This window comes from Juglans microcarpa x Juglans regia, chromosome 1D, assembly GCF_004785595.1.
Source record: "Juglans microcarpa x Juglans regia isolate MS1-56 chromosome 1D, Jm3101_v1.0, whole genome shotgun sequence".
NCBI classification, from domain to species: Eukaryota; Viridiplantae; Streptophyta; class Magnoliopsida; order Fagales; family Juglandaceae; genus Juglans; species Juglans microcarpa x Juglans regia.
In genome coordinates this window covers 48,090,276-48,114,640 of record NC_054594.1, presented here as the reverse complement: position 1 = coordinate 48,114,640, position 24,365 = coordinate 48,090,276, and the positions used below count along the sequence as shown (strand labels likewise).

Here is a 24,365-nt window from a genome sequence, read left to right as displayed (position 1 = left end):
GCTTTGCCTTTTGGGTTTTCAGCTTTCATTTGGCTATTCCGTGGAAACTATGAAACTATTCTCTTGACTTTTAGCTGATTTCATACACAGTCGTTGTTATATACGGGGACCGGGGTATTACTTTTGCAATGCCAGAGGCCGGGGTCCTACTTCAGCGACTGTCACGCATTTGATTTGAGTTGGTCCGCATGTCATGTAAAGGTGTCAAATCGTGTAACGTATGGTATTCGTATCGTATTAAGATATATATATTATATTATATAGATAAATTTTAATCTAATCTGTTAAATTTATCGTGTCAAAATTTTAAATCCTAATACGATCCGTTAATGTAACGGGTCGTGTCATGTCAATCCATTTTGATCCGTTTATGTAAATCGGTTAAACAGACTCAAAATTAACCTGTTTAACTTAGTTAAATTTAATATAATTTTATATAAATGTTAAAATCATAATATCTATATAAAAAAATATAAAACGAACTATAAGTCAAAAATTACAATCTAAATAATAAAAATATCGAAATTAAAATCTCAACAACTTTATTTTTAGATATAAGGATATAATTGTAACTTTAACTTTCTTAACGGGTCATAATGAGTTATAAAGGGTCAAAACGAGTTGACACGTTATCAACCAATTAAGCAATCATGTCTTAACGGGTCAACCCGTTTTGATTCGAACCTGTTAAGGCTAAACTCTAATCCGCTTTTATCGTGTCGTGTTCGTGTTGAGTTAACAGATCGTGTTACATATTACCACTCCTAATGTCATGCGTGAAAACAACTAACGTACGTATGGTCATTTATATATGCGAGAAAAGTCAGAAAACATATAATGTTGTTTAATGACCTGCACTATAATTATCATTAATTTGATCTACAGGTCTGGCTGAAAGTTTCAATTTTGATAAAATAGTGACCATACGTACTGCCAAGTTCTATGAAATCTATTTGATAAAATAGTGATCAGATCTATCAATCCATTATAAAAACGTAATTCTTTTTTAAATAGATTTCAATTTTTTTAAAAAGTGTGTTCAAATTATTTTTCAAAAACCTTTGACTCGATCTCCTGATCAATACAATACCACTTTCCGGTTAAAAAAATCATAACAATAACATCATGAAGAAGGATCAAATTATGTGAATATATGAAACTTATTAAACGAATTCTCTATAATGTAGTGAAGTCATGCGGCGGAAAGATATATACTTTCTTTTTTTAAACTTTAGAAGAGGCATTTTTTATAAGCTGTGAGAAAGAAATTAGGTACCCTTGAAAACTATATTTTTTAAAAAACGAAAATTGATAATAAAAACACAATTATTAAAAAATTTAAAGAGCTTTTTATGTCAACCATGCACTCTTCACTTTGAAAGACTCTAATTAAAATATTATGTTATATATAATATATATTAATTGATGTAGTTAACAATAAATATAGTTTACTAATTAATTTGAACAATAATTTACTTCATTCATTTAGGTGCATGATTGTCAATAGTTTCCATATCTTTAATTTTCTCAGTGCACTAGCAGCGCTAATCACTTGAAAGATGCCAGTAACAAATTTTTCTGGAATATGATAGCTAGGGTAAATTAACCTTTTTTTTTTTTAAACAAGGGTAAATTAACCTTGATTTGGTCACTTTTGAGACTTTTGATATTTCCTCTTGTACGTGTAGTAAACCTGTTGATCAGAATCTTGAGGATTTTCCTTCCATATCATGTCAAATTAAAAGTCAAAGCATAAGGCGCGCACAATTTAAACAATTAATAAGCATTTAAGTAGGGGCGTAAAATGTCCGATCGACTCGGTCTGATTTTGTATTTTTTTTTAAATTGAATCGGTATACATCGATTTTTAAAATGTAAAAACTAATACTAGACTAATTCATTAACGAAATTAAAATTTTCAATTTTTTCAATTTTGATCCGGTCTGGTCTAGTTTTTCTGATTTTACAAATTATCTATGTTAGCAATAATATGATATTTACAAATACTAAATTATTAGTCTATTTATATTGTAATATAAGTATATTATTTTATAATAATTAACACATATTAGTATAATATCGAATTTAACTATAGTCTATATAAGTTCTATAATTTTTATATAGATATATATGATCAAACGTGTAAAAATATATTTACAGAAATAATATATTATAATTTATTATGCCAAAAATATATTTATCCTTTATATATATTTATCAAAAGTAAGTTTATATTAATAACTTAGTATTAATGTTTATGTTTAAGATTAAAATTTTATGTTATATTAATATTATATTATAAATTATAAAATTAATTTTATGTTATCAGATTAATAGGCTTGAATAATAAGATTAGAATTTCATATTATACTAATTAGCAATTTAGTATATAATATATATAATATAATATAAAAAATTATAAACATATATCAATCTGGTTCAGTTTAATCCGATTTTCAAAATATGAAAACCCGTACCGCACTGGACCACTTACAAACCGGTTGGTCTGATTCAACCTGTTTTTTTATATTTTTTACACCCAAGTTTTTATTGCACACATTAGAATATATATATATATATATATATATATATATATATATATATATAGGAGCGCCTGGGAGCAAGACCTGGTGTGTTTAAACATTTTACACCCCCAATCACGGGATACCACGTATGAGATTCTCCAAATGTGAAATAGAATTGGTTCAATTGATTTTACAGGGACTTTCTCCACCCTCTCCCAAGCCCCCCATCTCCTTCTATTCTTGGGGTTCTTTTGGATAGTGAGATAAGATGAAATGAGATGATTTTAGATAAGTTGAATAAGATATCGTTAGAATATTATTTTTAATATTATTATTGTTTTATGATTTGAAAAAGTTGAATTGTTTAATATATTTTGTATGTAAATTTAAAAAAATTGTAATAATAAGATGAGATGGGTTAAGAGTTTGATTCTCATTTCATTTCATCATTATAGCTTCTCCAAATTTCTACACAAAATATAATAAACAAGTCAACTTTTTCAAATCACAAAACAATAATAATATTAAAAAAATAATATTTTATATTTTATTTAACTTTCAACTTTCATCTAAAAGCATCTTATCTCATCTCACTATCCAAGCCGCACTTCAAGAAAGAGGAAAACCTAGAGAAATGAAGAAAATTGAAGGAAGGAAACCCTTCCTTCAGGAGAATGAAACAAAAACAGGGGTAGCAATCTAAAGTTGCACACACTATCAAAAAATGAACTTCTTACGTGTACCTTGGATGATGTAAAGTAGAAACTACACTATCACCGGTTTGAAGCTTCTCTCTCTCTCTCTCTCTATATATATATATATATATATATATATATATATATATATATATACTACAATAAAAATGAGCATTTATAACAAATTGTTTGCAATAAGAATGATTATTTGCGATAAGAATAGACTAATTTTGACAAAAAATAACTAGCCATAGATAAACAGATTTCTTGTAATGATATGTATATACACATTAAGAAAAACGAACAATTGTGACAAGTTATTTGTGACAAAAATGACTATTTATAATGAAAATAGATTTATCTTGACAAAAAATAACTAATAGTACGAAATAAACAGTTTTGTTGTAATGTAATATGCGTGTCTATATGTATGTGTGTTTATATTATATGATATATATTATATGATTAATTAGAAGATCCTTTCAGTTTAATTCAGTTTTATACAGTGTAATTGAACAAAAAATCATAGTGAAATTAAGCAGTGCATCAAACAAGATCATAGAATTATTTGTGAAGCATGTACGATCGTGACTCTCCTCCGCCGATAGTGCGTGGAACCCTCCTCCGCCACTCTCCTCACTGCCAGGCGATGATCGTGACCCTCCCAGTGCCACCGACAATATTCTCTACCCAGTGCCGATGTAAGGAGATTTTCCTCAATTCACAAAGTCTACTGGGCTTCGGCCTAATACCTGGCCACAAGATTCCAAGGCTACCCATGAAGCAAAGTGTCTGCCAGGAAAAGGGATCAAGTGACTGATAGGACAGACCAGCTTGACATCGCTCGGCCACGCTCCGGACCTGAGAACTTGTACGAAACATTGCGAAAAATAAAGAGAACCCTTGATCCACTGACATGGGGACATCGACAGCTCACAAAGGATAAAAGTAAAACCAGAGAATCATACTGCATTAATGATGCCACTACCGAGCTACACGCCACATTGATGGTGCCATCGTAAAGTCACGCCACATTAAATGATTCTGACAGGAGGAACAATATGAAGGGCACAGTCTCTGTAGAGACAAACACGATCTGTCTCCCTCCAGACTCATGGTATAAATAACAAGCTCTAGGTACGAGAAACTCTTTATGATCGTGTCTGTCTTTTTTACTTATATACAAATTTTCAAAAAAAATTTAGCATTGGAGACTTCCTTAGCCCCAAGGCCGCCATTTCCTAGTTGCCTCATTTCTCATCATTTGCAAGCTTAAGTTTTAAAAACCTAAGTTGTTAAAATTTGGCCCAAAAGTATACGAAACACGACGTTAAAACAAATAATAGACTTATGTATAATAATTTTGTTATCAAATGATTAACCTACCTTTGAAGCTTATATTGGCCTCACTTCATTAAATATATTTACAAATTTATCTGTAACAAATGAGATGAATTGAAATGATTTGTAAATAATAATAAAATTATTAATTAAAATTAAATAAAATAAGATAATTTTTATATCCAAACGTCCATGTCCACAATGTCTTCTTTCTCAACTTGTGGAAGAAGGAAAGTTGAAAAAAAAAAAACACAATGTCTTCTGATCATTTAATGTTTATGACTTAATTGCAAAACAACAAAAGAGATGACTTAGAAAACCGCTTTTTATTTGGGTAATTTGTTATCGCTTCATAATGGAGTGTAAGAAACAATTAATTGTACATTTTTGCTGACTGACAAACCGAGTGGGGTTTGATAAATAAATATATATATATATATATATATGAGCAATACTAGATATAGTCTTTAAATAAAGATTGTATTATAACTTTAATTTATTTTATCTTTAATTTGTTTTAAAATTATAATAATATCCTTATCAAAATGGTATTTTTTTATTTAATGAAGAACTTGCACATATAATCTTCAAATAGAGACTGCAAATAGAATTTCTCTATATATATAGAGAGAGTGTTGGTTATCATTTTACACACTATATGGTTTGTTTTTATTTTATTTTTTTAGTTTTATTTATATTAAATTAATTGAATTATTCTATTCATCATCCCTATATATATGACCACATACTTGCTATAGAAAAAAATTTTTTTTTTTTGTGCATGTGATGTGTGTGTAGATCAGATGATGATTAAAATTTTTATATATTATATTAACATGGCACTTAATGAATGGAACTACAAATTATAAGTTTAATAGACATTTAAATTTTAATTATTAAAGTTGAAAGACGTATATTAATTAGCTGATCGTCTAAAGTTGAAAGACTTATAGACATTTAAGGCAACTCTCAAGCATATTAATTATATGCATGGCCATAGCAAAAAATAAAAAATAATCGATCTTTAATTCTTATATTACTTCTACTTCATACTGTCATCTTTAAAAAAAAAAAAAAAAAAAAAAATCAGAGTAGCACCAATTCAATCTTGACTCTAAATTTTAGGTCGGTCAATACATATGGGTCCTAACCTAATAAATCCATCACTACGTGGAATCAGGCAAAATAATCCGTTAATTTTTTTTTTTTCCAGAAAATATAATCCGTTTAATTTTGATTAGTCATCAAACGGAATTCTCTATTACCTCGAATATTTATATTTTTTTTAAAGCTCGAATTTTGTATTTTGGTTAGGCATTAGATACTCATAGAAATAGAATAGAAGGGAGTCGACAACACGCATCACAGTGCTGGACACTATACAATATGCCCGTATCGTGCAAGGTACGATGTAAATTCATAGTGCATGAAAATCCATTAATTAGTTTGAAAAAAGCCTTATATTTGTATCGCGCAGGAAAATAACAATGAAATCGATTTCTTTGATCCCCTTACCATTAATACGACGACCTAATTAACGAAGTTATTTTTGAAAATACCCAAACTATTATCAGAATATTATCACTTGGCTAAAATCTGGTTTTGCTCCAACCTTTCAATACGTAAAGTTATCTTCTTTTTTCAAAAAGGACCAAAAAAAAAAAACAGTACAATAACTACTTGCTATTTTCATTCAGTTTTCGTTATAGATCCTTCTGCTATCCATCTTATCGTGTTGGAACTAAAAGCCTGGAGGATGACATCTTTCCCTAACGCAGGAGACAACCGAGGTATCCGTAGCGGAAATCAAACGCAGAGAATCAGGATCTCGGGCTCTGGGCATAATTGAGAAACTTTTCCGGCGATGCTGCATGGTGTCAGCAATTGAGATTTCTCTGGGGGTTTCATTAAACTTTATGGGATGATCAGCACAGAACAAAGAGAATCTTGATGAAATCGCAACTTAAGGCGTAACCTGGAGGGGAAAGTTCCACTAATCATCATTCATCTGGTCTAAGGGCGCTTGAATTTTTTTTCTTAAACGCTCGAGAAAAAATTACAAAGGCGAAGATGAGTCGGACTCGCTCAGAACCGTGTCACGACCCGCTAAAAGCTTCAAAGTTGTTCGTTTTTCCAGAAAAGCTCTCCGATTTCTTCGTGCTCTTAATGCGATTAGGCCTCATAGTCTGCCTCGTCGCGTCGATTTCCCTCGCTCTCCACTCTGCCTTCTTGACCAGGACTCGGTGGTTCTCCTTCCCTGACCATTTATCCCGAAACGTATCTGACAGGAAATTCGGGCCCACCAACATCTCGCACCTCCTTTTTGGTCTCGCCGGCACGGTGCACACCTGGCGCAACCGCAGTCGGTATGGCGAGCTCTGGTGGGACACCAACATCACCCGCGGTTTCGTCTGGCTTGACGAGAAACTCGAAGAAAACGTATCCAGGCAAGGCGTAGTTTCCGTCCCGTACAGAGTATCGGAGGATTGGAGCAGGTTCAAATACTTGAGCTCTCAATCGGCCGTTCGGATCGCCCGGATTGTTTTAGAAAGTTACAAGCTCGGGTTACCGAACGTGAGGTGGTTCGTGATGGGAGACGATGATACGGTGTTTTTCACTGATAACTTAGTTTCGGTGTTGGCTAGTTATGATCACAATCAGATGTACTACATTGGAGGGAGTTCGGAGAGCGTGGAACAAGACACGCTGCACTCGTACGATATGGCTTTCGGTGGCGGTGGATTCGCCATTAGTTACCCACTTGCGGCTCAGCTGGTCAATGTTTTCGACGGTTGTCTTGATCGGTACTACACTTTCTACGGCTCTGATCAGAGGGTGTGGGCATGTGTGAGCGAGCTCGGTGTGCCTCTCACAAAGCAGCGTGGGTTCCACCAGGTACGCTTTTTGTTTTTCTCTTGTTTTGTCTTTAAACACGTGGCGGGATGCAAGCGTTTTTAAGGACGGAGTCATTATTAGTCATTATTTTTCTTTACTTTAACAAGAAAATGATATAATAACAATTACATCATAATTTATTTATAATTAAGTATTAAAAATTATTATTTTTATATATTTTGAATTATTATTAAAATAATATTTTCGATTTAAAGTGAAAAAATGTTAATATAAAATTATAAATAAATTAGAGAGAAGTTTGTTGTATCATCGTACTTATTTAAGGCTTGATATATATCCTGTGAATTGCTGTCACGTGTTAAATATTCCAATGTTTTTGTTGTTATTTGATGCCATCGCCTTGGATACCGACAATTGGTTTTGGTTCTGGAAAAAAATCTTCTAATTACGAACTGGAGGCCGTGAGGAAGGAGAAGTACCAGTTGATCTTACTATGTTTATTAAGAAAAATGTTTATATTATAAATAAATTTATTATGTGACTCATCAAGTTTATTAATTTGATTTTTAATTTTTAATTTTTAATTGCAAATTTGTTTAATATGTTTATTTGGAAATCAAATTCGTGTAACAACTTCAAAAGATAGAGATGATTTGGTCTAACAAAGACTTGACTACCTGTACGTGATATATACGGGTGAGCAACGGCACAGTATGGCATTGGGATCTTCGGATGCCAAAAGAGTCAAGTCTCAAGGCCCGAGAAACAAAGCCTACAAAAAATATATGAATCAGCATTTCTGTCTGCTGAACAAATAAATTTGTAAAGGATTTTAGATCTAACTCTGAACATGAAACAGAATATAAAATTTTTTACGGGGGGAAGGTTTATTAACAAGACTGAGATAAACGGGGGGAGGTGTATTCCTCGGATAGGTAACAGCATGCAGCATGTGTCTTAAGACTCTTTTGAACTCAATGGGAAAAAAAGCACTTGTTTGGTTTGTCATACATAGGTTTTTTTGGATTTCTTCTCAGCATTAATTGTCAATATGCCGCGGGCTCATTATCACCGGTGATTATGCATGTTGAACAATTATGTTGTGGACGATGTCACTAATTAATTAATCCGTTTGTTTGTCTGGATGTTATATGTTTGGATATTCTATTTTTCTCAGTTTGATATCAGAGGGGATCCGTTTGGTATTCTATCAGCACACCCATTAGCACCACTTCTGTCGCTCCACCACCTTGACAACTTGAAACCTATGTTTCCCAACCAGACTCAAATAGAGTCGGTGGAATCCCTCATGCGCGCATACCGGATCGACCCTAGACGAATCCTACAGCAAAGTTTTTGCTACAACCACAGGCGTAAATGGTCAGTAACCATTGCATGGGGATACACTGTTCAGATCTACGCGTCATTGTTGACGGCTAAGGATTTGCAGACGCCACTGTTGACCTTCAAGACATGGCGGAGTTGGAGTGATGGACCTTTTACCTTCAATACCCGACCCATGAGTTCTGACCCGTGTGGACAGCCTATTACTTATTTTCTGGACAAGGTTCAGGAGGTGGGGAGGAGTGGGACTCTGACTACTTATAAGAGGTTTGTGGCTAAGATCGGGAATAGTTGTGGTACATCAGACTATGCCCGGGCCATGGCAGTGCAGAGCATTAAAGTCGCCTCATTGAAGATGGACCCAGAGCATTGGAGGAAGGTGACAACCTAAAACTTAAATATTAACTATACTGAGAACTCTTTATAAGAAATACAGAAGAAAAGGAATGTTTTAATTTCCTCCTTCAAACGCATTATCTGCATGTGCTGTACATGTGTAGAATTGAAATAATATTAGCTAGGTTTCACCTGATCACCTGTTGTTCTTAAGAGTGAAATAATTAATAGTGGACTAACCCTTTGTAATTTTACCGTATGAGCAGGCACCGCGCAGACAATGTTGTGAGATTATGGATCGGGGAACGGTGAAGGATAGCAGCCTGAGGATTAGGATTAGGAAGTGCAGGCCCTAGGAAACTATAACCATATAGCTAGATGTAGGAGCTTTTTATATATATAATTAGGTCAGCCCGAGCTTCACTTTTGTAAATTCGCAGTTTACTACTTATGTAATGAAGATATGCAGACAGAGAAAAAAATTAGGCACAGCGGCGGCCGAGTTATAGTATATGCCCTTTAACTAAACGTGTCAAACTTAATTTCAAATTATAACTTGACTCATTTAGATAACGGGTCGTGTTGTATCACTCGTTCTAATTCATTTAATAATTAATTAAAAATATGTTAACATGATATAACTTATTTAAATTTGTTTCATATAAATGAGTTGAAATATTAATACGCATAACTCGTTTGACCTGATTAATATAATTTTACATAAAAAATTCAAATTTAAATTTATTAGTAGCCACTAGCTTTTAAAAAAATAAGGCTACCTACTAACCAAAAAAATCAATCTTTTTAAAATTTTAAAATATAATAAAATCAATATTACAAATTCTACAGTAACAAATATGGGCATAGTTTTAAAATTACAATCCCAACAATAAAAACACGAGCATATTGAACAACAGTACTATTAGAGCCCAATAATAATAAAATTGTAATTTTAAAATAAAATCTAAAAGGAGTCAACACCGATTGATCCATTTATAAATCATGTTTTAATTAATGGATCAACCCCATTTTGACCCGAACATGTTAATATCAAATCTAAACCTGTTAATTTTACATCGTGTTCATATTACACGGGTCGTATCGCGTGTTGTTGTTGAAAATCTAAATGACAAATAATTCTATTTTTACATCAATTTTTTAGTAGAAATTAATAAGCCAAAAGGTGGGTGAAAACGAGATGGGACTGATCAGAAGAAAGAGCAGTTGTGAGCATAGAGAGCTAAATTAGCAGAATTAATACATAGTTATGTGGAAGATTTTGCATCTATTAAGATTGTGGCCTCCGGAGCTGTCGATTAGAAATCTTCCACACCAAAAGGCAAAAATGCGGCTCTACACGCATAAATAATTTTCTAAGCTTAAATATTAGTTGGTGCTTTTTGGAGAGCTTTTGTAAGAATCTAATACAATCGTATAAACTCGTGTTGTACACAAAAAAAGGTAGCTTTAATACTGAAATTAAGTACTTGAAACGTCATTCAAGAAAAATAGGCTAGTTTGGATCAGTCAGTGGGCCTAAAAGACGAATTGATAATGACCCAGACTCATACAAGTTAAATGCGGACCCAGTTATTGGGCCCAAACATCACTTTGAAGTTTGAATACCAGACCCGACCATATCATACTCTTTAACCGGTCTTCTTTGGTTTTTAAAAAAGAGTAATGATAAACAGATAATACTTTATATAATATTTTTTATAATACATGTTATAAAATAAGAATATTTTTATAAAATAATATTAGTTTTATAAAATATTTTATAAAAATATCCATTCTTTTAAAATATTATTATAAAAATTATTATATAAAATGTTGTGTATTTATTATTTTTCTTTAAAAAAAAATTGCTATTCTTGGAATCTAGGTCCCTTTATTACTTTTTGTTTGGAAAAAGAGAGAGGGATAGACCAGCGACGTGAGGTTGGACAGAGTCCATTTATTTGGAAATAATTCTTGAGAAAGTTTGGACATTGTCTATCTTAAATTAACTTTATTCCATTTATCTTTTTCTTTCTTTCAAAGTTAAAACTACCGGTGCGTGAATTTGGCTGCATTTAGACGTTAAGTTGAATTGAATTGAATTGAATTTTTTTTAAATAATAGTGAGTTAAAATAATAAAATAAATTTTATAAGATCTATTTAAGATGAATTTAAATATATTTAGATATTAAAATAAATTTAGATATATTTATAGAAAGTTGAAAAGAGTTATGGATTTCACGTGTAAATAAGTGTTAAATTAATAAAAGTTATAGGTCTCACGTGTAAATAGGTTTTGAGTTGAGATGAGTTTAGTAATTTGAGAGTTGGGTGTTTGAATATTAGACTTAATTTAAAATTAGACTAAACTGAATTAAATTCAGATGAATTTAACAACCAAATTGAGCTTGTTGTGTTTGAATGTTAAATTCAGTTGAGTTGAGATGATAAAATATTGTTAGAATATTATTTTTTAATATTATTGTTATTTTGAAATTTAAAAAAATTAAATTATTTATTATATTTTGTATTGAAATTTGAAAATTTTGTAACGATAAGTTGAGATGAATTTCCTAACCAAATGTACCTATGAAAAAAGTTGAATCTCAATCCTTCTTTTTTCCTCCTTCCAAAACCAATCAATGGTAACATCAATGATTTATTTTATTTTATTTTACTCTCCTTAAATTATATTTGTATATCAAAACATATAAAAAAAACTAAATAGTAACTTGAAAATTAGTAGAAAGTTGAAACTCAGGGCTCGTTTGTTTTCAGAGATGAGATAAGATGAGATGGGATTAAAGTTAAAAAGTTTAATAAAATATTGTTAGAATATATTTTTTAATATTATTTTTGTTTTGAGATTTGAAAAAGTTAAATTGTTTATTTTATTTTGTGTGGAGATTTGAGAAAGTTGTAATGATGAAGTGAGATGAGATGAGATATTTCTTGAAAACGAACGAGGCCTCAGTTATTTTTATTTTCCTCCTTCCAAAACCGATGGATGGTAACACCAATAATTTATTTTATTTTATTTTACTCTCCATAAATTATATTTGTATATCAAAACATATAAAAAAAACTGAATAGTAATTTGAAAACTAATATCTTAATGTTTCGTTTAGAATAAAAGATGAAATGAGATGAGATGAATTGATATAATTTATAAATAATAATAAAATTTATAAATTAAAATTTATGAATAATAATAAATAAAATAAGATAATCTCCCAATCCAAACCTATAATTTATAAAATAACTTTTTTATAATTTCTTTTACCATGCGATTTTCGATTTTCCTATGTGAAAATAATTTCCCGCAGGTAGTTTCACAAAATTTCCCTCGTAATTTTCATTTTATTTGTCCTCTGTCAAAGTCGTGCTTGCTTTTCCTCGTCCGGCCCCGCCTCCCCCTTCCCCCAACTTCCCGGACGAGTCTCAGACTCTGAGTCTTTTGGATCCACAAAGGTACGCCATTCTTCTCTATGGATCTCCAAAATCCTTTGCGCAGTTCCATTCTCTACAGTTTTTGCTTTGTGCCTTCGTTTTAGTTATTTCATTCTCTGTTCATACATCCTGTTAAACCCCCAAAGGAAAATGTAATTTCGAATCTTAATTTTACGCTTTATTTTTGTTTAATTATTTTGCAGTTGAAAATTACCCTCTGAACTATGCTAAAGACTTGCATGTGTTTAATTTCTTTTCGTGCACTTTCCAGCCCGCCAAACTATGGAAGATCTGCCGTTTACTTAGTTTTCTTCAGCTCATTTACTAGGATCCGGTCCAAATAACGCCTCAACTACTATATCGGCTTATTTTTTGAATTGGATCTCAATTTCGTTATTTTTTTAATCGTGTTTTTGGGGTGTTTGATTAGGAGGGTTTGACTTAGATTATCAAATTGAGGATTTGACCTAGATTTTCTATCTGGATGCGTTTGTGTGGCACTTTTGAGAATACTACCTCGGTTCCATGGAATGGAAGTTTGTCCTAAGATGTTATTGTTCGGTTTCACAGTACAGAACTGCTGTGTCGCTGCATCCTAGTCCTCGGAATGTCCTAGAAGTGCATAACATAATGAAAATGCGTATAGGCATTTACCTTTGGAGAGTGTGTGCTGCACAGAGACTGAACACTTACCTCTATTTCTTTGATGGAAATAACTATAAGCGAGCTACATACAGAAGCTTGAGCTAGCTACATCCACTTTTGCTTTATTAGTTTACGCATACTAGCTTGTTTGTCTCACTAAATTTGATATGCTTGTGATTTTTTTGCAGTTTGCTTCTCTATGGTAATTGTTTTTCGTTTTATTTGGCTCCCCACTTTTTTCAATTTAATTGATATGTTAAAATACCTTATAACTATGCCTTGCTTTTATCTATGTTGCATGCTTTGCCTAGGTTCCTCTGCATTTATATCAGTCAGCATATACTGCTAGATATAGGTTCAATACAACAAATATTGTGCAAAGATGGGCCGTCTAAAGCTGCAAACTGGAATCAACTCAATTGAGGAGGAACCTGAGGACTGTGATACTGCCTATTCTAATAAAGCTACTCTATCATGCATGATTAATTCAGAGATTGGTGCTGTATTGGCAGTCATGAGGAGAAATGTAAGATGGGGGGGTCGTTATATGTCAGGTGATGATCAGCTGGAGCATTCCCTAATTCAGTCATTGAAAGCACTACGGAAGCAAATCTTTTCATGGCCACATCAGTGGCATACTATCAACCCTGCCGTTTATCTCCAGCCATTTCTGGATGTGATTCGCTCGGACGAAACTGGTGCCCCAATCACTAGTGTTGCTCTGTCATCCGTACACAAGATTTTATCTCTTGATGTGATTGACCAAAATACTGTGAATGTTGAAAATGCTATGCACTTGGTAGTTGATTCTGTCACTAGCTGTCGATTTGAGGTGACTGATCCTGCATCAGAAGAAGTGGTACTGATGAAGATACTACAGGTTCTTCTGTCTTGTATGAAAAGTCAAGCTTCTGTTATGTTGAGTAATCAGCACGTTTGCACGATAGTGAATACTTGTTTCCGTATAGTTCACCAAGCAGGATCAAAAGGTGAGTTGTTGCAGCGTATAGCTCGCCACACAATGCATGAAATTGTTAGAAGTATATTCTCGCACCTTCCAGATGTTGACAACACAGAACGTTCATTGGTTAATGGCAGCAATACTGTAAAAAAGGAGGTATAAGTGTGTTTTTCATTCCTAATTTCTTGTTGGCAATATCTCATTTTTCTCTGAAATAGAGCTTACTACTTTCTGAATATACAAATTCATTGCTTTTTGTGCAGATTGGTGGTCTCAATAATGAGTATTCTTTGGGAAGTTCTCAATTGGAGAACGGCAACATGGGTTCTGATTATGATGGTCAACCATTATCCACGAATTTTACTACCAATGTTTCCACAGGTTCACTAGCAACCGGGACTAATGAAAAAACAATTCGGTCTGTCAATGGAAAGGAAACTGTTTCATATGACTTGCATCTGATGACTGATGGGGTCCCCTGCATGGTGGAAATATTTCATTTCCTATGCTCTTTGTTAAATGTTGTTGAGCATGTGGGAAATGACCCCAGATCAATAGCATATGAAGAGGACGTGCCTCTTTTTGCACTGGGTTTGATAAACTCGGCTATAGAATTGGGTGGACCTTCCATTCGCCATCATCCCAGGCTGTTGAGTTTGATTCAGGATGAATTATTCCGAAATCTGATGCAATTCGGCTTGTCAACGAGTCCACTTATTCTTTCAATGGTGTGCAGCATCGTTCTCAATCTGTATCATCATCTTCGAACAGAACTCAAATTACAGCTTGAGGCTTTCTTTTCCTGTGTGATTTTGAGGCTTGCACAAAGCAGATATGGGGCTTCATACCAGCAGCAGGAGGTTGCCATGGAGGCTCTTGTTGACTTCTGCAGGCAGAAAACATTTATGGTCGAGATGTATGCCAACTTAGATTGCGATATAACTTGCACTAACATCTTTGAAGAACTAGCTAATCTGTTGTCAAAGAGTGCATTTCCTGTGAACTGTCCTCTGTCATCAATGCACATCCTTGCTTTGGATGGTCTTATTGCTGTTATTCAGGGAATGGCAGAGAGGATAGGCAACACATCAGCTGGTTCAGAACATGCTCCAGTGAGTCTTGAAGAGTACACTCCATTTTGGATGGTGAAGTGTGACAACTACAGTGATCCTAATCATTGGGTTCCTTTTGTCCGTCGAAGGAAGTACATCAAGAGACGGTTGATGATTGGAGCTGATCACTTTAATCGTGATCCCAAAAAAGGGCTGGAGTTTCTCCAAGGAACACATCTCCTACCTGACAAACTTGACCCCCAAAGCGTGGCCTGCTTTTTCAGGTACACTGCTGGCTTGGATAAGAATCTTGTTGGTGATTTCCTGGGGAACCATGATGAATTTTGTGTTCAGGTCCTTCATGAATTTGCTTGGACTTTTGATTTCCAAGACATGAATTTGGACACTGCACTGCGGCTGTTTTTAGAAACTTTCCGACTGCCTGGAGAATCACAAAAGATACAAAGGGTGCTTGAGGCATTCTCAGAGAGATACTATGAGCAATCACCACAGATTCTAGCTAACAAGGATGCTGCTTTGCTATTATCGTATTCACTCATAATGCTTAATACAGATCAACACAATGTACAAGTGAAGAAAAAGATGACCGAAGATGATTTCATCCGGAATAATAGGCACATCAACGGAGGCAGTGATCTGCCTCGAGAATTCCTGTCAGAACTGTACCACTCAATTTGCAAGAATGAGATCCGCACAACCCCAGAGCAAGGTGCTGGCTTTCCGGAAATGACCCCAAGCCGGTGGATTGATCTAATGCACAAATCCAAAAAAACTGCTCCATTCATTGTATCTGATTCCAGAGCCTACCTTGACCACGATATGTTTGCCATAATGTCAGGCCCAACAATTGCTGCTATCTCTGTGGTATTTGATCATGCGGAACATGAAGAAGTTTACCAAACATGTATTGATGGATTCTTGGCAGTTGCAAAGATTTCGGCATGCCATCATCTTGAAGATGTATTGGATGATCTAGTCGTATCCCTCTGTAAGTTCACCACTCTCTTGAGTCCATCATCTGTTGAGGAACCGGTGCTAGCCTTTGGTGATGACATGAAAGCAAGAATGGCAACTGTGACTGTTTTCACTATTGCAAATAGGTATGGTGATTATATCCGCACAGGTTGGAGAAATATTTTGGATTGTATCTTAAGACTGCACAAGCTTGGTCTTCTTCCAGCTCGTGTGGCCAGTGATGCTGCTGATGAATTGGAGGTTTCTGCTGACACCGGGCATGGGAAGCCTCTCACGAGTTCTTTATCCTCGGCTCATATGCCATCCATGGGTACTCCTAGGAGATCCTCTGGATTAATGGGTCGGTTTAGCCAGCTTTTATCTCTTGATACAGAGGAGCCAAGATCCCAACCTACTGAACAACAACTTGCTGCTCATCAACGCACCCTTCAGACAATTCAAAAGTGCCACATTGACAGCATATTTACTGAAAGTAAGTTTCTGAAAGCTGAGTCGCTATTGCAGCTTGCACGAGCACTAATTTGGGCTGCTGGGCGACCTCAGAAAGGGAACAGCTCTCCTGAGGATGAAGATACAGCAGTTTTCTGCCTGGAGTTGCTAATTGCTATTACCCTGAACAATAGGGATAGGATTGTGCTTCTTTGGCAGGGTGTTTATGAGCACATATCTAATATTGTCCAGTCCACTGTACTGCCTGGTGCCCTGGTGGAAAAAGCTGTTTTTGGGCTCCTCCGGATTTGCCAACGGCTACTTCCGTATAAAGAGAACCTTGCTGATGAACTTTTAAGGTCACTGCAACTTGTTTTGAAGCTTGATCCCCGGGTGGCTGATGCATTTAGTGAACAAATTACACAGGAAGTCAATCGCCTTGTGAAAGCAAATGCCTCTCACATCAGATCCCAATTGGGGTGGCGCACAATTACATCCCTACTTTCCAACACAGCTCGGCAACCTGAAGCTTCTGAAGCAGGCTTTGATGCACTGTTGTTCATAATGTCTGATGGAGCTCACTTGTCGCCAGCGAATTATGTGCTTTGTGTAGATTCATCAAGGCAGTTTGCTGAGTCTCGTGTTGGACAGGCAGAAAGGTCTGTTCGTGCACTCGATCTTATGGCGGGCTCTGTTAATTGTTTAGCAAGGTGGATGAGTGAGGCCAAAGAAGCAATGGGGGAGGAGGAAGCTTTGAGAACGTCTCAGGACATTGGGGAGATGTGGTTCAGGCTTGTGCAGGGACTGAGGAAAGTTTGTTTGGACCAGAGAGAAGAAGTTAGAAATCATGCCCTATTATCGTTGCAGAAGTGCTTGACAGGAGTGGATGAGCTCCACCTTCCGCATGGTTTATGGTCACAGTGTTTTGATACAGTGATCTTCACAATGCTTGATGACTTGCTTGAAATTGCACAGGGGCACTCTCAAAAGGACTATCGAAACATGGAAGGCACCCTTATCCTTGTGATGAAGCTCTTGTCAAAAGTGTTTTTACAGTTACTCAATGATCTCTCACAATTAACTACATTCTGCAAACTATGGTTGGGTGTTCTCAGCCGAATGGAAAAGTATATGAAGGTGAAAGTTAGAGGGAAGAGGAGTGAGAAGCTTCAGGAGCTAGTACCGGAGCTCCTAAAAAACACTTTGCTTGTTATGAAAACAAGAGGAGTGCTTGTGCAGAGGAGTGCATTAGGTGGAGATAGCTTGTGGGAACTGACATGGCTACATGTAAATAACATCTCTCTTTCGTTGCAGTCTGAGGTTTTCCCAGATCAAGATTCAGAGCCACCACAGCATAAACAGAGTCAAACAGGGGGCGTTCCTGTATCTCATGAAACAGGGTCTGTTCCACCCAATGAAACAGTGGCCTCCGAAAGTGCCGGCACTGGAGGTTAGCATATATTGTACACTGGTTTGGCAGCTGTTACTGGTCTTGTTAATGAACGTTAATAAGCAGGTATGATCATGAATGCTGAGCTGAGCCGTTACTATAGAAATTCTCTGTTAAGAAATTTGAATTTACAGAAACTGATAGACCATATCTTACTTTTGTCTGGAGCTGCTAGATGCGAATTGCTTGGAAGGAGGGAGCTGATTTCGTGAGCCCTTGGTTAAATGATCCGGCAGGTTGGCCACTTTGTTTATTATGCTCATCTTCATTTCTTTCCAATTGGTGTTCCTTTCTTCTCATCATTGCCTCCAGAAAACCTTGTTAGAGACGAGTGTATTTTCTACATATCTCCAAGTATGGTGTTAGAGATTTCTAGGCTTCCCCAGTAGGATGCTAATTAGGCTGAGAATTAACTTTTTTTCTTTTCCTCTTTTCTTTGGTAATTTCGAAAATCTGGAGGGAAAGGCCAGTAATGTTACATTGTTACCGAATCCTTCTTTAATTGTTGTATCACATAGCTCATTAATGTACAGAACTTAAAGTTGATATCTTTGGTTTGAAACTTATATTACGATACTTCTTTGCCTAGAAAAGTGATTGCCTGATGATTATTGGGTCGAGCCATGCCATCATGCCATACTCGCGTTAATTTGCAATGCAGCGTCTCACGTGATTCAGTTGTTGGATTTACCCTGATAACTAAAATGTGGTTAATTACTTAAAAATGAGGCATATTTTAAAAGCCGTATGCACAACAAATTTTATATTTAGCCGTTGGATTAAAATTCTTTACAACTTGTCTGCATTAAATGTTGTATATTCAAATTTCAGCATTAGTTACGGTGAATCCACGTATTATCACTGCACTGATTAAAAACTATTTAGGATTATTAAAAAAAAAAAAAAAAAGGGATAAGAGAGAATCGTCTCCCTTTTCCGTTTACAAGGGTATCCGCTAAAATCTGCTTGCACGAGCATTGGCATTTGTGTACTCAAATGTAAATGTAAATACATATTGAGCTAACAATTCTACTTTTTCTACTGTATTGGATTAGTTGTATGCAAATTTTTTGCTTATTACGAACAGTGTTTCTACATTTTTTTCAGAGGTACTGTAATGTAACTACTGTTCACCCTTCATATTTTATTTTATTATTATTTTTCTCTCCTCCCGCACTTTTTTTTTTTTTTTTTTTCGGCTTCTCTCCTCTCACTTACTCTCTCTACCAACGGCTTTATTTTTTTTCTTCACCCTCTCTCTCTACCAGTGTTTCTACATTTATTCTGGACTTTCATTATATTGCCTATAAATTTATTTTATGATTTCAATTTTAAGATATCACAAGTTATTATGTTGGTAGGTTTTAATTACAAAATATATAAAAATTAATTTTAGAGAAAACAAATTAATAATAATAAAATAATAAAAAATTATTATTATTTTAACTAATATATAGAGAATCGAATGTGGAAGTCTTTCTTGAATAGCAAAGACGAGAAAATAAGGGTTCGTTTGGTTACTAAATTCACCTCAACTTATCTCAACTCATCATTACAACTTTTTCAAATCTCAATACAAAATATAATAAACAATTCAACTTTTTCAAATTTCAAAATAATAATAATATTAAAAAATAATATTCTAACAATATTTTATCATCACAACTCAACTCAACTCAACTCACTTCAACATCCACACACACCCTAAGTGATTTTGCTTTGAGATAACCTTTTAGCTGGCCTATCTAATTTTTTTCAAAGAAAAATTTTAGATATAAGCCTTACATCTTACACACCACTTAAAAATATATGATCTTACTTTTTTACCTTCATATTTCATATTGAATTGAAGTATGAAATATAAAGATAAAAAAAATAAAATCACATATTTTTAAATAGTGTGTAAGAGTGTGGGACTTCTGTGTAGCACAACTCCTACCACTCACGACAACAAAAAAGCCTCCCCTCTCTCAAAACCCAAAACTAAAAATCCCTACTTAAATGTCCATCATTTTAGGCAAAATTGTCAAGCGCCCTAATTAAACTTGCCAAAAAGGGAACAAAAATCAAAATAATAATTTTAGAAGCAATTAGAAGCTTCGATATCAAAATTTTCAAGGCCATTCAAAACAATAGAATGGGTGATTACAGTATCATGGTTCTTGGCAACCACATCACCCGCCAACAACAGAAGACATAGAAAAATGCACTAAAATTGAAAGAGCCTTCACCATTATCACCAAATATGCACTCGTACGAGTTTTGATTTATAGGGAATATGAGAGGGGATAGAAAGTAAAAAGATGACAGCCAAGTTTAAAAAAAGGGTTTTGTTATGCTATGGGAAAGGAAAATAGGGTGAAATTTATTCATTATTAGATATAATAAGATAAGATCGATGAAGCAGATGCAAAATAGTTGTATTTGTTGTACAATATTAAAAAATACCAATGGCGAAGAGGGTGTTATCTTGAACGTTTGAAATCACCAATGCCATCTTTAACGCTCCTTCGATCGTTTTCACTAGTGTCATTTATTGCTCCCGATTATCGTACTTTTGGATCTCTTCTACTTCTTTTTTTTATTTTGATCTCAATTGTTCAGTTCAGTTCATTAATGCAGGAGAGAGTGAGAGTATTGACGGTTTTTCCTCGAGTTTTATTAAAATTAGAGAAAAAAGCAAAAATAAGGAAGTTGCAGGCTAATTTATTGGATTTCAGATTTTTTTTATGGATAATCAACTCCAAAATGACACAACTTGGTGGCTAAATGACTATTGTGGACTCTTGGGGCGATGGACCTTGGTGGGCGACGAAACTTGGTGTGGGCCGTGGCGACGCCCTTGTGTGGTTGTAGTGGCGATGGAGCTAGTCTTCGACAGTCTCCAAACTTCACAAATAATAGGATTGAAGCCTGAACAAGGAAAAGAGACAAACATTTGACCCTTCAGAACTCTTGGAATTATCGGATGTGATGGGTCTATGATATTTGTGTAAAATTGTTGTCGTGACAAATTTTCATTGGATGTTGTTAAAGCCTAAACAACAAACCGACCGTTTTAAAGCGATTTTAGTTTATTTTTTATATTTAACTACACCAATACCAATGCTCTAAATAACTTTCATCCTTTACAATTTGCTTGCCTCAACGAATACTAGAGAAAAAAACATTGAATAAGTTTCACAATGCGCATTATATAAATTAATAAAATAATTAAAAGAATAAAAAATAGACAGTCCTTCCCAATCAGATGTTGTCCCTAATAGACGGTAATTGTCAACTTGCATTGAAAATGCGAGTGTGGGAAGCGGGCTTTGCAATTGGAAATTGATTCACCCAAAGACAAATGCATTTCGAGGAGCTTCCAGCTATTTCTTCGGCTCTTGTGTATCGTGCTGTGTCGTGCAGCTACTGTCAAACTAATATGAATAGCAAGCTGCAGAGGGACGTGTCGGTGTTATGGGATTTTTAAAAGTTAGCTTTGATTACGGCCCACGAGATGGGTCATGGTCAGTCGGTTTGGCCCAGTCTGGAAGAGGCTTTTCACTGGTACTGGTTAGTGACTTGTGAGGTTAATTGCATCAAGTGTTGTATTTATTTTTGTAATAGACTAGCATTAATATTTAGTCATTAGGTCTATAATGGAATGAATCATTTTAATAGACACATATGGAGACCCCTACTCTCACCTCACTTTAAAAATAGAATTAATCCATTGAGTTCTATATAGGCCTTTTTTTATTTCTCCTCTCTCTTAGGGCAAGAATAAAAATCAGAAAAATAAGAGGAGAGAGTAGTTCTCTCTATAGCTGGAAATCTTCCCCCATTTGCAGGAACCCTAAATTCTCATAAAAAATCCATCACAAGCTATTGGAGGTATGAACTCTCAATTTTTTATTAAACACATGCCTTGATTATGAGAAGAGATTATCACATCTTGTGATTCTAAGAGTTGGTATCAGAGCCTTCTTCTTATTTTTTATGGTTGTGTTCTTTTATTTTTTTGTTCACTGTAGCAAGATTTTCGGTGGGTTTTATCTCTTCTGGTTTTCGAAAATTGTATAATAAAAAACTTCATGTGGCGCTAGTCAAATCTATTGACTTTTTTTTTTCCCTTCTATTGGAGCAAGATTTTCGATTTCCACAAATTGTTGACATGAGAGAGAGAGAGAGAGAGAGAGAGGGAGGATATTTTTGTTATATATCTGTTGTGCTATTTTATTGCCGTGACAATAGAAATGTAGCAGGGTCCAGGTCTAGCAACCCTCACAAATATTTATAATTTTATTGCCGAATTATAAAATAGCATGCTTACATTTCTCTGTGTGCCTCAAAACTATCTGTTGTGCTATTTTATAATTTTATTGTGGCAATAAAGAATCTTATGTGGAGATACTCTTTTGAAATGTTATGTCATTTTTTGGACTAGTCATGATAAATTATCGAAATTGTTATATTGATCATACTTCCTCTTAATAACATTATACTAAGATCCATACGGATAGTAAATTTGCCCCATCGGCAAACCATTATTTGGAAGGATGCTTAAGACGATAAAGATAATAGTTAAATGATTGGCACCTGGTGGCCTAGTCCTATCCTCTCGGTAGCGGGTCATTTCAAGTCTTTGTATTTAATTATTTTATTTTATCATACGTAAGAGTCTATTCTAAATAAGACTCTAGTATGGATATAAGATTGCCTAATGGAGACATTTATGAGTACATGTTTCTTTTTCCACATGCATAATAAATTTTGTTATATTCTCCTCATATTATGGCAATGTGGCTCTATCTCTCTTTTTGCTGCCATCAAGAGTCTAACAGGAACCAATTATAAGGATTGGAATGAGCATCTCACTATTAATTTGGCTATCATGAATTTGGATTTGGCTTTGAGGGTCGATGCGCCTGTTGAACCCACAAGTGAAAGTTATGTAGCTGAAAATACTCGTTATGAGCAGTGGGTGCATTCTAATAGGACTTGTCTCATGATTATGAAGTATACTATTAACAAGTCTATCAGACAGAGCATAACTGATATAGATAGTGCTAAAGAATATCTTGATGCCGTTGGGAAGAAATTTACTAAATTTGATAAGGCAGAAAATAGAATTTTAATGAAACTCCTTACTACCACATCTATGATGGGGTTAGTGGAGTTTGAGAGCACATCATGAAACATACTTATTTCTTTAACAAGCTCAAAGGAATGAAAGTTGAGTTAGTACATAACTTTCTTGTATGGCAAGTGCTTGAATCTTTGCCACCTTAGTTTGATGCACTCAATATCACTTATAATGCTCAGAAAGATGAATGGAGCCTGAGTGAAATGACTGTTATTATAACTCAAGAAGAGGAGATGATGAAAAAGGCCAAATCTCATGTTGCTTTCATGGTAACTGTTGATAAAGGGAATAATAAGTTCTTCAAGGATAATAGTAGCAACTCCTGTAAGATGAAATATGGGAGGCCTCCTCAGCAAGTTAGTGTGAGTGTTCTAAATGGGCCTAAGAATGAAGGTTTTAAGGAAATGTGCAATTTCTGTCATTTGTTTGGGCACAAAAAGGTTGATTGTAGGAGATTTAAAGATTGGTTAGACAAGAAAGGTACACATTTGCTACTAGTGTGTTTTGAGTCTAATCTAGTCGATGTGTCTTCTGATACTTGGTGGCTAGATACTGGTGCAACCATTCACACTACAAATTCTTTGCAGGAATTAAGGAACTGTATAAGACTACTTGATACAGAGTTGATAGTAAATATGGACAATAGTGTGAATGTTAAGGTTGAACATATTTGTGAAGGTTAAAGTTGAACATATTGGTGTAGTCAAACTTATTTTGGCTTCTAAGCATATTTTGAACTTGTCTGATACTTCTTTTATACCTTCCATCAGAAGAAATCTTATCTTTGTTTCTATTTTGGATTAATGTCGTTATGTTTTTCATTTTGGAAATGGATATGCTACAATCTTTTATGACTTTGTTGTGATTGGTACTGTTATTTTATATGATGGTTTCTATAAAGTTGACTTGCTTCCTGCTTTAAATCATGCTTCTTCTAGTGTCTCTGTTGTGAATGTTGTAGTTGATTTGAAACGTATTAGATCCAATGAAAACTCTTCAATGTTGTGGCACAAAAGGTTAGCTCATATTTCTTGAGAAAGAATGGAGATGTTGATTAAAGATAGCATTCTTGTTTACTTGGATTTTTCTGATTTTGAAACTTGTGTTGCTTGTATCAAATGAAAGCTTCCAGCAAAAACTAAAAAGCAAAAGATTA

The 24,365-nt window shown here is 34.5% G+C and overlaps 2 protein-coding genes across 3 annotated transcripts; both read left to right on the top strand.

Moving 5' to 3' along the window:
* Positions 1-6,135: 6,135 nt before the first annotated feature.
* LOC121238508 lies at positions 6,136-9,606 on the top strand. The gene is made up of 3 exons (XM_041135801.1): positions 6,136-7,456; positions 8,595-9,140; positions 9,364-9,606. Exons 1-3 carry the CDS (start codon positions 6,632-6,634, stop codon positions 9,451-9,453), a joined length of 1,461 nt encoding a protein of 486 aa, XP_040991735.1. The 5' UTR covers positions 6,136-6,631; the 3' UTR covers positions 9,454-9,606.
* A 2,808-nt stretch (positions 9,607-12,414) lies between these two features.
* On the top strand, positions 12,415-18,627 carry LOC121258294 (ARF guanine-nucleotide exchange factor GNOM). Of its 2 annotated transcripts, XR_005939431.1 has the most exons (4): positions 12,415-12,569; positions 13,505-14,310; positions 14,418-18,147; positions 18,257-18,627. XR_005939431.1 is itself a non-coding variant. In XM_041160361.1 (3 exons), exons 2-3 carry the CDS (start codon positions 13,576-13,578, stop codon positions 18,084-18,086), a joined length of 4,404 nt encoding a protein of 1,467 aa, XP_041016295.1. In that variant the 5' UTR covers positions 12,415-12,569; positions 13,505-13,575; the 3' UTR covers positions 18,087-18,627. The 2 variants fall into 2 exon arrangements, 1 of the variants encoding a protein (XP_041016295.1); XM_041160361.1 differs by having other exon boundaries at positions 14,418-18,627.
* Positions 18,628-24,365: the final 5,738 nt, after the last annotated feature.

Coding starts and splice junctions, on each gene's coding strand:
- LOC121258294 (XM_041160361.1), top strand. CDS start 13,576: ATGGGCCGTCTAAAGCTGCAAACTGGAATCAACTCAATTGAGGAGGAA. Junction 14,311..14,417: donor GCAATACTGTAAAAAAGGAG/GTATAAGTGTGT, acceptor CTTTTTGTGCAG/ATTGGTGGTCTCAATAATGA.
- LOC121238508 (XM_041135801.1), top strand. CDS start 6,632: ATGAGTCGGACTCGCTCAGAACCGTGTCACGACCCGCTAAAAGCTTCA. Junction 7,457..8,594: donor AGCAGCGTGGGTTCCACCAG/GTACGCTTTTTG, acceptor TATTTTTCTCAG/TTTGATATCAGAGGGGATCC. Junction 9,141..9,363: donor ACCCAGAGCATTGGAGGAAG/GTGACAACCTAA, acceptor CCGTATGAGCAG/GCACCGCGCAGACAATGTTG.